This window comes from Ranitomeya imitator, chromosome 10 (genome assembly GCF_032444005.1).
Source record: "Ranitomeya imitator isolate aRanImi1 chromosome 10, aRanImi1.pri, whole genome shotgun sequence".
In the NCBI taxonomy this organism is placed as follows: Eukaryota; Metazoa; Chordata; class Amphibia; order Anura; family Dendrobatidae; genus Ranitomeya; species Ranitomeya imitator.
The window spans coordinates 119842171-119856661 of NC_091291.1; the positions used below are offsets into that span (position 1 = coordinate 119842171).

Consider the following 14491-nt stretch of genomic DNA (forward strand, 5'->3'; position numbering starts at 1 on the left):
TCCCATAGGTTAACATGGTACTGTAAACTCATGGGAAACCGCTGCGGATCCGCAGCAAAATCCGCAGCGTGTGCACATAGCCTTAGAGGGGTTGTCCAGGCTTGGGCCTCAAGTCTGCATCACTCTACATGAATCCTCACAGTGTGCACAGTGCGCAGTGTGAGGATTCACAAGTCTGCAGTCACATAGCGTGACTGCAATCTTGTACCCCAAGCCTGGACAACCCCTTTAAGTAAGGCAGGAGGTTGCGTAAAGCGAGGTTAGGCCGGTTTCACACATCAGTGGCTCTGGTACGTGAGGTGACAGTTTCCTCACGTACCGGAGACACTGACTCACGTAGACACATTGAAATCAATGTGTCTCTGCACATGTCAGCATGCTTTCACGGACCGTGTGTCCGTGTGCAAAATACAGAGACATGTCAGTGTTCGTGGGAGCGCACGGATTACACGGACCCATTAAAGTCAATGGGTCCGTGTAAATCACGTACCGCACACAGACGCTGTCCGTGTGCAGTCCGTGTGCCGTGCAGGAGACAGCGCTACAGTAAGTGCTGTCCCCCCAGCGTGGTGCTGAAGCCGCCATTCATATCTTCTTTCCAGCAGCGTTCGCTAGAGAGAAGATATGAAAAATCCTTTTTTTATTTTTAGTGTTTAAAATAAAGATCCCTGTCCCCTGACCCCTCCCACCCCTTGTGCGCCCGCCCCCGCTGTTAATAAAATACTCACCCTGCTCCCTCGCAGCGTCCTATCCTCGCCGCAGCTTCTCCTGTATGAGCGGTCACGTGGTGCCGCCCATTACAGTCATGAATATGCGGCTCCACCTCCCATAGGGAGGAATTTTTCATCCAATTGCGAATCGATCAGAGCAGGAAAAAAAAAAACGCCGTTGAGAACACAATCATAGGATTAAATTGGTACAAATGCAATCGGATTATTAATTGGATTGCATTCGTCCTTGCGTGCGACATTTTTACGCTTATTAAAAGGGTCGTGTAACTTTTTACTCCAAAAAAACGGACATAAAGCAAAATAGCAAATTTTTTTTTTTAATTTTTGCGTTTACTCCAAATTCAGCAAAGATTTGCTCCACTTTAATGAATTTGATGCAGTAAACACCCGAAAAAAATGGAAAGACTACACAAAAAAAAGTGACTTTAAAAAATGGCAATGATAAATAGGATAAATAGCGGCCTTAAGATTAATGTAAACGGTCTACATTTTGAGATGGTTTGTGAAAATCTGCCCCTTGGATGATGGAAGCGGTGACACTATTATGTCCAGACCTACTGAATGTATCTCTGCGGAGCGGAACGTTCTGCTAGTTCAGCTGTAACACATTAACATCAATCTGTGGTTCCTTCGAGAGCATTTAAATCGGAGTGGGATGATAATTGTATCTCAGCGGAGGAAAGCATCACTTACGATAGAAGGAGAATTTCTGGATGTTTTGTTTTCCGTTTGGTTAACTGTACTTAGTAAGTCGGAGGGTTGTGTGACTTCACAGCACGCCCATCCCCTACGTTGAGGGCAGGCAAGATACCGGTATTTGTAGGCTTATGTTAGGATGTAGAGTATGAACTCGCTGGAAGCCACCAACACCACCGAGAAAAGGGTTGAAGAAGTGAGTCTCAAGCTGCTCAAACCACGGGCAGCACGAATCAGATCCTGGATGGGTAGAATGATTAATAGGATTCCGATCCCTCGTCCAGATCAATGACCCATGAATGGAGGCTCTGCTAGAATTAGGCATCGGCCTTTTCAACAGTCTCTGGATGCTGGTCAGAAGGCTCGCGAATCTGTTACCTTCATAGAATCCTAGAATGTTAGAGTTGGACGGGACCTCTGGGGTCATGGTGTCCAACCCCCTGCTCAATGCAGGATTCGCTCAACCATCTCAGACAGATGTCTGTCCAGCTTCTGTTTGAAGGCTTCCATTGAAGGAGAACCCACCACCTCTCGTGGCCGCCTGTTCCACTCATTGATCGTTTTTTTTTTCTAATATCTAATCTGTATCTTCTCCCTTTCAGTTTCATTCCATGTACAAATGAAAATAAGGATGATCGCTCTACACTATGTGATGGGGATCCCCGACACGGCTTTTGATTAGCCGTCCTGGCACAACGTCATCTGTACGTGATGGTTACATTGCAACAGCCCCGATAATCGAAAGATGCGCTGGGAATTTTGGAAGGTAATAGATTTGTGAACCTTCCATCCAGCGTCCAGACACTGCTGACCATGCCGCGAATTGATCCACCTAACTCTATCAGCCAGGTATGTCTTACTCTGGAATGCTCCGGCGTCTCAGAGACAACATAGTTTAAAGGTTTGGCTGGGGATGAGACTTTCGCAGCGCCATCTCCAGTTGGCTTCTCCCCATGTTGCTCTAGTTAATTGACAGGTCTCTCTCATGCGTGTACATAGGGATAGACATGCCAATCACCTGGAGCGATGCGGGTGAAGAAGCCGGTTGGGGAGCAGATCTCTAAACTATGTTTTCTCTGAACAGCTAGAGCATTTATGAGAAATCCAAACCCAGCTGCAATGGTGCAGCCGGACTGTGATTCATGATGTCCATGGTTTGGGCAGCAAAATGGACTGACAGGTTCTCTTTAAAAAATGGAATTAGGAAGGTGAATCAATCACTGCAAAAAGAAGCACCAGGTCAATTTTAGGTTGATCATTCTATGGTAATTTCATTTTTCAGATTTTTTTCTTTATAGGAGCATTGTGTAGCCATAGTGCTAAATAATATATACGGTATATATAATTCTGGCTGCATTACATCCACCACTAGAGGGAGCTAAGGAGATAACTGCATACATATATACATTAAACCCAATAATAAAACTGTATTAAGTATGCTCCCCCTAGTGGTGGATGAAGGATTTTATTTATATAACTATGCGGAGTTTGGTGCTTTGTTATAGAGATTGAACTGTTATTTTTGTAATCAGTACACACATTTGGTTCTAAAATGATTTATTATAGCACTAGGAATCCTCGCTGAGTTTGCCTCTCTATTTGTCTAGGCTCTTACACTACTAGATGCTTCTACTTCACAATGTTAGCAGACTGGAGAAGACCTAAAAGATCAAAAATGTCATAAACGGTTTAGTGGCAAACGTGGCACCGCATTTAACGTGACTGAGCTGTAGAGTAGACATCAAGCTGCTGCCGATGGTTGTCTATGGAGATGTTTGCTTGGTTACATGCACTTGTTCTCAATGGTTAGGTATGTAGGAAACAGAACGCGGGGCCATTCTCAGGGCCTTTTCCCATATATTGTGCATCACAGTTATAGAATGATGATGTGAGGATTAGGTCTCTTTATAAACAAGTTTACTTCAAGGAGAAAACTGACAAATAATCCCAGATTTATATAAATGGTTAACTTCTCTTTGATCTGATTCTTTGCATGTATAACATATACAGTTATTATGTTGACATAAAAAAAAGTTTTACAGTTCAAAAATTCTCTCACCGGAAAAGATCTATGGTAGAAAACACCAACATCAAGGAATAATCTGTAAAGAGAACCTGTCAAATGCCAGTTTTTTTTTTAAATTCTGGTGTGAATGTGCTTGTTTTCCCCAATCTGGCATTGTTTTCTTCTGTTCCTGCTTCTCTCTTGATCTTTCCCAGAAACCAAAAATTAGTAACAACCTAGACAGATTTAAAAAAAATCTAGTGTAACACCCCAGGAAGCCGGTTGTCACAGTGGCATTGCCTTCCTCACAGGGAGGGTGATGCCATGTATGCCTGGAAGCGAGGACGATCCCTTTAACAGGTGACACATACACACAGCTGTGATCCAGTTTGTGGGTGGCTGCCCTATATATTCTGGTAGGAGGAGCAGTCTAGAGAAGAGCTGGGGCCGTGCAGACACGAGGTTCTGCAGCTCCTGACAGAGAACTGTGAGAGATTGTGAAGGGAGTAGAAGTAAAGGAGAGGAAAGATACTGGGAGTGGAGCTGCAAGAGGGCTCACTCCAGAATCAGCGCAGAATACCGGAGGCCGGAATTCCGAGGTTGTGGGGGTAACTATATGCCACACAGAAGAAAACGGCGGGCAGGAGATTTTAAGTCGCCTGTCCAGCATTACATCCGAAGGCACAGCAGCATATAGGGCCCGAAGTCGCCGCAACCAGGGACACCTGTAAAAAAAGGCTCGAGTAGCCTGACATGCGGATATTGTCCTACTAATAGGACAGAGAGAATGTGATGACTTTGTGTGAAGCCTTACGCAGCAAGGGACTACAACACAGCGCAGTAAGGAAAGCTTCCAACCCCACCTGGTTAGGGGGATTCCAAATCGCTTCCAGGCTGGCCGGGCCTCACCATCACCTGTGATCCGTACCCTGGCCTGTGGCTGCATACTACCAGTAAAAGGTAAAGAGACTGCAACCTTGTGTCCTCTAATTCTTTCCTCCACTTCACCATCTATAATCCTTATCAACTACACTGGGAGCCCTGGGGACTAAGTTCTACTTGTGGGGAACAATAGCACCTCTGCTGCAATACTATCATCCCCAGAGGACCCCTTTAACCCGTTTCCGACCTCTGCCGTACTATTACTGCGGAGGTCGGATCCCCTGCTTTGATGTGGATTCCGGCGGTGAGCCCGCAACAAAGCCGGGACACGTCTGCTGTTTTGAACAGCTGACATGTGCCCGCAATACCGGCGAGTGAAATCGCGATTCACCCGCCGCTATTAACTAGTTAAATGCCGTTGTCAAACGCTGACAGCGGCATTTAACTACCGCTTCCAGCCATTGGGCCGGAAATGAGCGCATCGCCGATCCCCGTCACATGATTGGGGGTCAGCGATGCATCGGCATAACAACCAGAGGTCTCCTTGAGACCTCTATGGTTGTTGATGCCAGATTGCTGTGAGCGCCACCCTGTGGTCGGCGCTCATAGCAATGCAGTAAATCTACTACATAAGGGCGATCTGACGATCGCTCCTATGTAGCAGAGCAGATCGAGTTGTGCCCACGGAGGTTATTGAAGCATAGGCAAAAGTTAAAAAAAAAATGTTTAAAAAAATATGAAAAAAAAAAAGAGTTGAAATCACTCCCCTTTCGCCCCATTCAAAATAAAACAATAAAAAAAAATTCAAATCTACACATATTTGGTATCGCCGCATTCAGAATCGCCCAATCTATCAATAAAAAAAAGGATTAACCCGATCTCTAAACAGTGTAGCGAGAAAAAAAATATGACATGCCAGAATTACGTTTTTTTGTTCGCCACGACATTGCCTTAAGATGTAATAACGGGTGATCAAAAGAACGTATCTGCACTAAAATGGTATCATTAAAAACATCAGCCCGGCAAGCAAAAAATAAGCCCTCACCCGACCCCAGATCATGAAAAATAGAGACGCTATGGGTATTGGAAAATTGCGCAATTTTTTTTTTTTTTTTTTTTTTTTAGCAAAGTTTGGAATTTTTTTTAAGATAAAAGATAACCTAGACATGTTTGGTGTCTATGAACTCGTAATGACCTGGAGAATCATAATGGCAGGTCAGTTTTAGCATTTAATGAACCTAGCAAACAAAAGCGAAACAAAAAACAAGTGTGGGATTGCACTTTTTTTGCAATTTCTTCGCACTTGGAATTTTTTCCTGGTTTCTAGTACACGAAATGGTAAAACCAATGATGTCGTTCAAAAGTACAACTCGTCCCCCAAAAAATAAAGCCCTCACATGGCCATATTGACCGTATATACTGTTTATATACCGTATGTATTCTGATGCAATCAGAATGATTGAATATTGTTTATAAGCAATGCTTACAAGCGTTCGGCCGTTTGCAATAAAACAATCAAACAAGAACAATTTAATAGAGCTCAACACGACTAATATAACAAGTGGTTTCTCCAAATTCAGCACAAAATGCCACTTTTACTGACTACTGTAGTCAATAGATTCTGTCCATAAGAGCAAATATTTGTATCAAGCACATAATATACTACGAGCTTTATTAGGCACATCACATGTGATTGAGATAAAACACATCAAATACCTGGACTGGCTGGGGGGGTTGTTTACTGATTGTTTGCGTCAGGGGTTTACTGCGATATAGAGGGGCCAGAAGACCATAGCATCCGATTTCACATACTCCTGCAATGATTAGAAGCACTTTTCCTTCATATTAAATGGTGCAGGTTTATGTTAGCAGTGCAGGGGTTCAACTGTTCAGCTTAGAGTCTTTGAAGCTTTCCCGCTTGGATGCTCTCAGCTGTTCAGTATTGACCACTGCCCTCTGCTATATATACTCGCCTCTGGCAATCTGGATTGCTATTGTTAGTCTTATACTGACTGGTGTGGAGTGGAGGTGTTGGTTGTTGGTAGAGGAATGTATGTTTGGTATTTTCATTTATCCCTGTGCATCCTCCCTTGTTAGTCTGGTTTGTGTATATATACACTATCACTTCCCACTTCCCTGGGTGGAAGAGGGGTACAAATGTTGAGCTGATTCAGGAGTTCAGCAAGGTACATGTCCCTGGCATCTTCACCATCAGAAGTAATCCAGAGAGCAGGGATAGCAAGGGCGCCCCTAGAGTTAAGGACAGGGAAGGAATTCCAGGTATTCCGACAACAGAATTGTGACAGCTTGTTAGAAATATGGCAAAATAAAGAGAGTGGACCAAAAGGTTTAGAGAAGAGATCATGACTTTGTCTAAACATGTAAAAGTATAGAAAAAGATACAAAGGGATTGAATGTTCCTAGAGATACAGCTGGAAGTAGAGTTAACAAGTTCAATGTAGCTACACTGGCTGGATGTGGCAGAAGAAGGAAGCTGTCATCGACTGCCACCAGATTCCTGAAGAGCAGGTGGTCAACAACACTTAAGTGACTACGCAAGATCTGCAGCAAAATGTGGTGGCAGCAAGCGCTGAGGCTTAAGTTTGCACAGTAAAGCGCCTGATAAAAACAATGTCTTCATGCCTGAACTCCAAGATGTCACCTCAACTGACCTAAAATCACAAAAATAGTTGGGTCTGATGTACTAGACGCCATATACAGTGGGGCAAAAAAGTATTTAGTCAGTCAGCAATAGTGCAAGTTCCACCACTTAAAAAGATGAGAGGCGTCTGTAATTTACATCATAGGTAGACCTCAACTATGGGAGACAAACTGAGAAAAAAAAATCCAGAAAATCACATTGTGTGTTTTTTTAACAATTTATTTGCATATTATGGTGGAAAATAAGTATTTGGTCAGAAACAAAATTTCATCTCAATACTTTGTAATATATCCTTTGTTGGCAATGACAGAGGTCAAACGTTTTCTGTAAGTCTTCACAAGGTTGCCACACACTGTTGTTGGTATGTTGGCCCATTCCTCCATTCAGATCTCCTCTAGAGCAGTGATGTTTTTGGCTTTTCGCTTGGCAACACGGACTTTCAACTCCCTCCAAAGGTTTTCTATAGGGTTGAGATCTGGAGACTGGCTAGGCCACTCCAGGACCTTGAAATGCTTCTTACGAAGCCACTCCTTCGTTGCCCTGGCGGTGTGCTTTGGATCATTGTCATGTTGAAAGACCCAGCCACGTTTCATCTACAATGCCCTTGCTGATGGAAGGAGGTTTGCACTCAAAATCTCACGATACAGGCCCCATTCATTCTTTCATGTACCCGAATCAGTCGTCCTGGCCCCTTTGCAGAGAAACAGCCCCAAAGCATGATGTTTCCATCACCATGCTTTACAGTAGGTATGGTGTTTGATGGATGCAACTCAGTATTCTTTTTCCTCCAAACACGACAAGTTGTGTTTCTACCAAACAGTTCCAGTTTGGTTTCATCAGACCATAGGACATTCTCCCAAAACTCCTCTGGATCATCCAAATGCTCTCTAGCAAACGTCAGACGGGCCCGGACATGTACTGGCTTAAGCAGTGGGACACGTCTGGCACTGCAGGATCTGAGTCCATGGTGGCGTAGTGTGTTACTTATGGTAGGCCTTGTTACATTGGTCCCAGCTTTCTGCAGTTCATTCACTAGGTCCCCCCGCGTGGTTCTGGGATTTTTGCTCACCGTTCTTGTGATCATTCTGACCCCACGGGGTGGGATTTTGCGTGGAGCCCCAGATCGAGGGAGATTATCAGTGGTCTTGTATGTCTTCCATTTTCTAATTATTGCTCCCACTGTTGATTTCTTCACTCCAAGCTGGTTGGCTATTGCAGATTCAGTCTTCCCAGCCTGGTGCAGGGCTACAATTTTGTTTCTGGTGTCCTTTGACAGCTCTTTGGTCTTCACCAAAGTGGAGTTTGGAGTCAGACTGTTTGAGGGTGTGCACAGGTGTCTTTTTATACTGATAACAAGTTTAAACAGGTGCCATTACTACAGGTAATGAGTGGAGGAAAGAGGAGACTCTTAAAGAAGAAGTTACAGGTCTGTGAGAGCCAGAAATCTTGATTGTTTGTTTCTGACCAAATACTTATTTTCCACCATAATATGCAAATAAATTGTTAAAAAAACAGACAATGTGATTTTCTGGATTTTTTTTTCTCAGTTTGTCTCCCATAGTTGAGGTCTACCTATGATGTAAATTACAGACGCCTCTCATATTTTTAAGTGGTGGAACTTGCACTATTGCTGACTGACTAAATACTTTTTTGCCCCACTGTATGTAGATAAATAAATAAGCCACAAAAATTGTAATTCTGATCTGTGGAGGGATAAAACTAAACTGGAACTTTTTGGGCCTGTGGATCAGTGGTATAGCTTGAGGAGGAAGAATGAAGCATATGCTGAAAAGAATAACCTGCCTATAGTGAAGCATGGTGCATGGTGAGGACTTGGTGATGTCTAATGTGACACATGGCGGTGGCTTGTTAATGCCAACAGTGATGCACAGATGGGGGGGGGGGCGGTGATGCCTACAGTGACCCAAGATGGTGGCTAGCTAATGCCTACAGTGATATACGGTGGGGGCTTGGTGGTGCCTAGAGTGAAGCATGGTGGCTTGGTGATGCTTACAGTGAAGCATGGTGGTGGCTTGCTAATGCCTACAGTGATGCATGTCAGGGGCTCAGTGATGCCTATAGTGAAGCATGGTGGTGACTTGGTAATGCTTACAGTGAAGCATGGTGGTGTCTAAGAAATGCCCTCAGTGAATCATGGTGGTGGCGCAGTGATGCTCTGTGATTGCTTTCCTTCATCTGGCACTGAAAAAATGGATTTAATCATGTATAAGAAAGTCCTCGCAGGAAATGTCATGCCTCCTATGAGGAAGCTGAAAGCTTGAAGTCATTGGACCTTCCAACAGAATAATAATTCAAAGCGTTCCTCACAGTCCACCAAGGCTTAGTTTCAGACTAAGTTCTGGAAGATTCTGCAGAGAATGTCACAATCTCCTGATATGAAAATTTTTAGTGGAATTTGAAAAAGTTGGTAGCAGCATGCAAATCCAAGAATACTAGTGACCTAGAGATCATTGCCCATGAGAAATTGATTAAGATTCTTAAGGCTGCCAGAAGCCGGTATCTGGCTGTGCATCATGTTTGCAGCAGGTCATAACAGCCAGAGGGACTCTACTAAGTAAGACGCTTGTCATAAAGGGGCTGACTAATTCTGAGACTGCTGTAGTCAGTAAAAGAGGCTTATTGTGATGAATTAGGAGAAACCACTTGTTATATTAGTTGCGTTGAGTGTTTTACGTTGTTCTTGTTTCATTGCATGCAAACAGCAGAAAGTTTGTGAATTTTGCTAATAAACCGAATTTGCAATGAGGGTTGAATCGTTTTAATTGCGACTGTAAACTTCATATAGTACAGCCAGCTGTGTTTTGTACTGCGCCTATTCCCTGTCCTCACCCTCCGTTCTACTGCAGTAGCTTTTATGTTTGGAATGCCGGGAATATTGCCAAGTTTAAAGGGACACACATGTCAACACACTGCTTATATGAAAGTGCATGTTGTGCTGGGACCGGGCTTATGTTTATTTTTCCTTTCATTTCTATTTTAGCATTTAATTCCATTATTAGCCTCCTGATTGTATTACGTAAAAGAAAACAAGTAAAGGTGCACTCCACCATGCGGGCAACTGTAAACCCTCTCCAATCAGTAAGGTATGTATCACCAGCAAGAACTTTTCAATTAGGCCAAGTACATCCTATTTAAATAGACCAAAGGGATACATCGGCCACTAAAACTCCCTCCCGATTCCTCGTTTTGGGGAACGGTGGGATTATACATCCTTTAGGCTAAATTCACATGCCAATTTTTTTTTCTCGAATGCAAAAAACAGACTGCTTTTCATTAGTGTGCCGAATCCAGTTATCATTAGGTCTTTGGCCTGTGTGTTCATTTTTACCATCCATGCGTCATCCCAGGGGCAGACATATCATTGGAGCAACCTGTGCAACCAAAGAAATAAGTGGACCCATGTCCACCTCCAAAGCAGAAAGCAAATCCTGTCGTAGACAGAACAATCGGACTTTAACCCTGCTGTTGTCTTTGGTCAAAAACGACCGACCTTGAACTTCAATATTCTTTAAAATATTCAAGATGCGGCTCTGAAACCCGTGGCCGACCGACCCATCCTCATTTAAGTCAATCAACCACAAGTTTCAGAACCGCATCTTGAACACCCCAAAAATACCAAAGTTCAAAATCGGTCTCCCCAGACCGAAGACAACAGCAGGGTTAAAGGGCCCATATACTGTTCTTAAACAGGGGCCCTTTTCTGTCTGTGTCTGCCATTCCGTCATCCATTTTTCTTGCCTGCAAATAAAAGATGGGGGTTTCTCGAGCTTCTTCTGGAAAGCAATGAGTGAAAAGCTAACAGCACGTGAAGGCAACTCTGTTGGCATTCATATGCTGTCTATTATTTTTCCTGACTCATTCACTTAAATGGGTGGATTTGGTCCACAAATTGGACCAAAATAAGAAATTTCTCAGTTTTTTAAGCAAATCCTCTGTCCAAAACCCCACCCCCCAAAATTTAAAGGGAACCTGTCACCAGAAAAAAACTATTAACCTGGAGATATGGGCTTAATCTGCAGGTTAATAGCATTATTAATTTGCCCGGCGCCTGCACTTACACCAATGCTATAGGGAGAAAATTAACTTTATTCCCTCTGCAGAGTTCCGGTTACAGCCACAGGGGCGGTGGTTCAGTCACCACTCTGAGTATACAGACCAGCGGCTGTAACCGCCACCTTGGCCCTGACTGACAGCCGGACCTAATGCAGAGTGAGCGTCAGTCAGGACTGGGGTGCGGTGACAGTCACTGCTCTATATACTCAGTGGTGACTGAACCTGCGCCGGCGCCGCTCCATGACGGAAACGGAATGCTGTAGGGGGAATACAGTTCATTTTCTCCCTGCAGTGTTCAGCTAAGTTCAGGTGTCGGCAGTTAATAATATAGTTTCCCTGCATATTAACCCCATATGTTCAGGTTAACCCCTTAACACCAATGACGCGCAGTATTCGTCATAGGGTGCATCCCCCTGTTTGTAGCGGGCTCCGGCTATGATTCCGCACCTTTTCCGGTACATGACAGCTGATCTGATTAGCTGACATGTGCCCCTAACAGCCACGGGTGGAATCACGATCCATCTGTGGCTGTTAACATGTTAAATGCCACTGTCAATCTCTGACAGCTGCATTTAACATGCACGCGTTGGAAGTGCGTCGCAAACCACGCTGATCGGCGCATGTGTCACATGACTGCGGGTCACCCATGGGTTGGTATGACAACCCGTGGTCTGTAGCAGACCCCTGTGGTTGTCATAGCAGGACTGATCTGCTACATAGAGCAGGGCTTCACCTGCTCTGTGTAGCACAAGCGATCGAATGATCGCAGATTCTAGTCTCCCATGGAGACTATTGAAGCAGGCAAAAAGTGAAAAAAATATGTAAAAAATTTAAAAAATATAAAAGTTTAAATCACCCCCCCATTCAAAATAAAACAATAAAATAAAAATACAAAATATACATATTTGGCATCACCGCGTTCAGAATCGCCCGGTCTAAAAAAATATAAAAAGAATGAATCTGATCGGTAGACGGCGTAATGGAAAAAAAATCAAAACATCAGAATTGCATCTTTGTGGTCGCCGCAACATTGCATTAAAGTGCAATAACGGGCAATCAAAAGATCATATTTACACCAAAATTATAGCAATAAAATACTAGGTCGGCACGCAAAAAATAAACCCTCACCCAACCCGAAATCACGAAAAATGGAGACGCTACAGGTCTCGGAAAATGGCAATTTTTTTTCTTTGACAAATTTGAAATTTTATTTCACCACTTAACTAAAAAAGAACCTAGACATGTTTGGTGTCTGGGCACTCATAATGACCTGGAGAATCATAATGACAGCTCAGTTTTAGCATTTAATGAACGTAGTAAAAAAAAAAAAAAAAAAAACAATTGTGGAATTGCACTTTACGGCAAATCCAGTGGCGTCGTTCAAAAGCACAACTCATCCTGCAAAAAACAAGCCCTCACACGGCCATATTGACAGAAAAATAAAAAAGTTATGGCTCTGGGAAGAAGGGGACCAAAAAATGGAGATGCAAAAACGGAAACACCCCTGGTCCTTAAGGGGTTAATAGGGTTTTTCCTGTTGACAGGTTCCCTTTAAATGTGAAGAGGGGCCTGTTGATAAAGCCAAATTGATATGGCAGCAAGAAGAAGTCACTATGAGTACCTTGTCACAATGTAGTCTTATATGGAGTCCCAACCGGTCCATTGCACAGACATGTAGGTGCACCATGTGCACCGAATACTGCATGTGCTGGAACAAGCCAGCGCTATATGCCCTGAAACATGTTCACATTACATCTGTGTCATGCATCAAAATAATTTCTGTACATTGTGATGGCATTCTCTCATTTACACTCTCATGACACAGAGCATTGCTGGCTCCCCTAACAGTGGCAAACAGGTTTTTGCTCCTTTCTGGACATTATTAAAAGCCATTCAGGCCTCCTTAGTGTAAATCTCTTCATGGACTGTATCCTTCAGCAATGTAATCCACCGCCTGAGTGATGTCTCTGAATTTATCGGAGGGAATTTTTAAGGTTGGCTAATTACTACTAAGTAATGTTCTTTAAAAGTCGTCAACCCCTTTACATGGAGAATGACTTTACGTGAGCTCTACTAAGAATGTAAACAGCACTATAAGGCTTACACGACTTCGGAATCTATGTTTCTTACCCTGTGTCACCACTTTTCCAAAAACAGGCAACGTGTCGAGTGTTGAACAGTTCCAGCGTCGATTCCTGAACTGATACTGGCATTCTTCGATTGCCAGCTGAGCCCCTCGCCTCACCGAGTCCATGACTTCCAGATTCCTCTTGCACATTTGCACCTGGCGTTGAATTAATCCCTTGAGCTTCTCACAAGTTTCCTCCTCTGAAATACTGCCTACCGAGGACAGTTTTGCAAGATACCTGTAGGATATACAGAGGAAGACAACTTAATTCTTGTAGAGCAACGTGTAGAATGTGGATTTCAGAAGAACGTTACGTCTAAAGCTTAGAAAAGTCATCGGTATGGACAGTTTTTTTGGAAGGTTGTAAGACCTGGAAATATGAAAAATAAAGTAATGACTGTGGGAGCTGTTATTATATTTTTTTTTTTGGGGGGGGGGGAGGGGTGACTTACCCTATAGAATAGAAATACCCAAAAAATTATTTATGGATATCCCATTTCATTATCCTGACCGTATCCAGTGTTTGGTGGGAGAATATTAAGGAAAGTTTTAAAAATGCATTCTGACTTGCCATTGCTCTCCTTTGGTCAGGATTGGACTTGCTAAGAACAAGGACATCTCTACCATGTAGGCACAGTTCCTTCAAATCCAGGAAGGGATGACCAACTATCTCATCGGCAATGTCAACCTTTGTGAGGGTTTATTTACACAGATTGTCCGGCAGCGCTAAACAACCGCCAATCGGTAAACATTTACCAATAAAAGAACGAGGGGCAATCCAAAAGTAATGAGGGTGAAGATCAAGAATTTTTTTCGAAGGGAATTCTAAGTTTAGAAAAGAGATGGACTAAATGTATAGACTTGTTAGGAGACTATGTAGAAAAATAATTATTTTTTTACTATATTCATTGTGTTTACTATTATCATTACTTTTGGATCGCCCCTCTCATACCCAGATTATAAACTGATTGCCGCTTCTCTTCCTACTGATATTCCCAATGATCTGCTGTAATCTGGCAGCAATTGTCCACTTTTCCTGTAGTGCCAACAAAGGAAAAATTAATGGGGTTGCCCAATGATGGTCATTTATGGCATATCCATAAATGTGTAATTGGTGGGCATCCTACCTATGGCACATGCACCAATCTCCAGAACATAGGGATCCACCTATCCATCATTCCAACTGGTCTATGACTGTAGTGACAGGAGAGGTGGCTCTCTCCATTCTCTACTATGGATGTTCCGATTTTCTGTTCCGCTCAGCTGTATTCAAAACTCCTATACCAGGGAATAGAAAGACCACCTCTTGTGTC

At 43.3% G+C, this 14491-nt stretch overlaps 1 protein-coding gene across 1 annotated transcript in view; it reads right to left on the bottom strand.

Moving 5' to 3' along the window:
* WNT4 (Wnt family member 4) overlaps window positions 1-14491 on the bottom strand; it is a 128453-nt gene that overhangs the window by 22891 nt on the left and 91071 nt on the right. The window contains exon 2 of the mRNA XM_069741628.1: window positions 13181-13416. Within this exon, the coding sequence (XP_069597729.1) occupies window positions 13181-13416 (236 nt within the window). The remainder of the gene's footprint in view (window positions 1-13180; window positions 13417-14491) is intronic.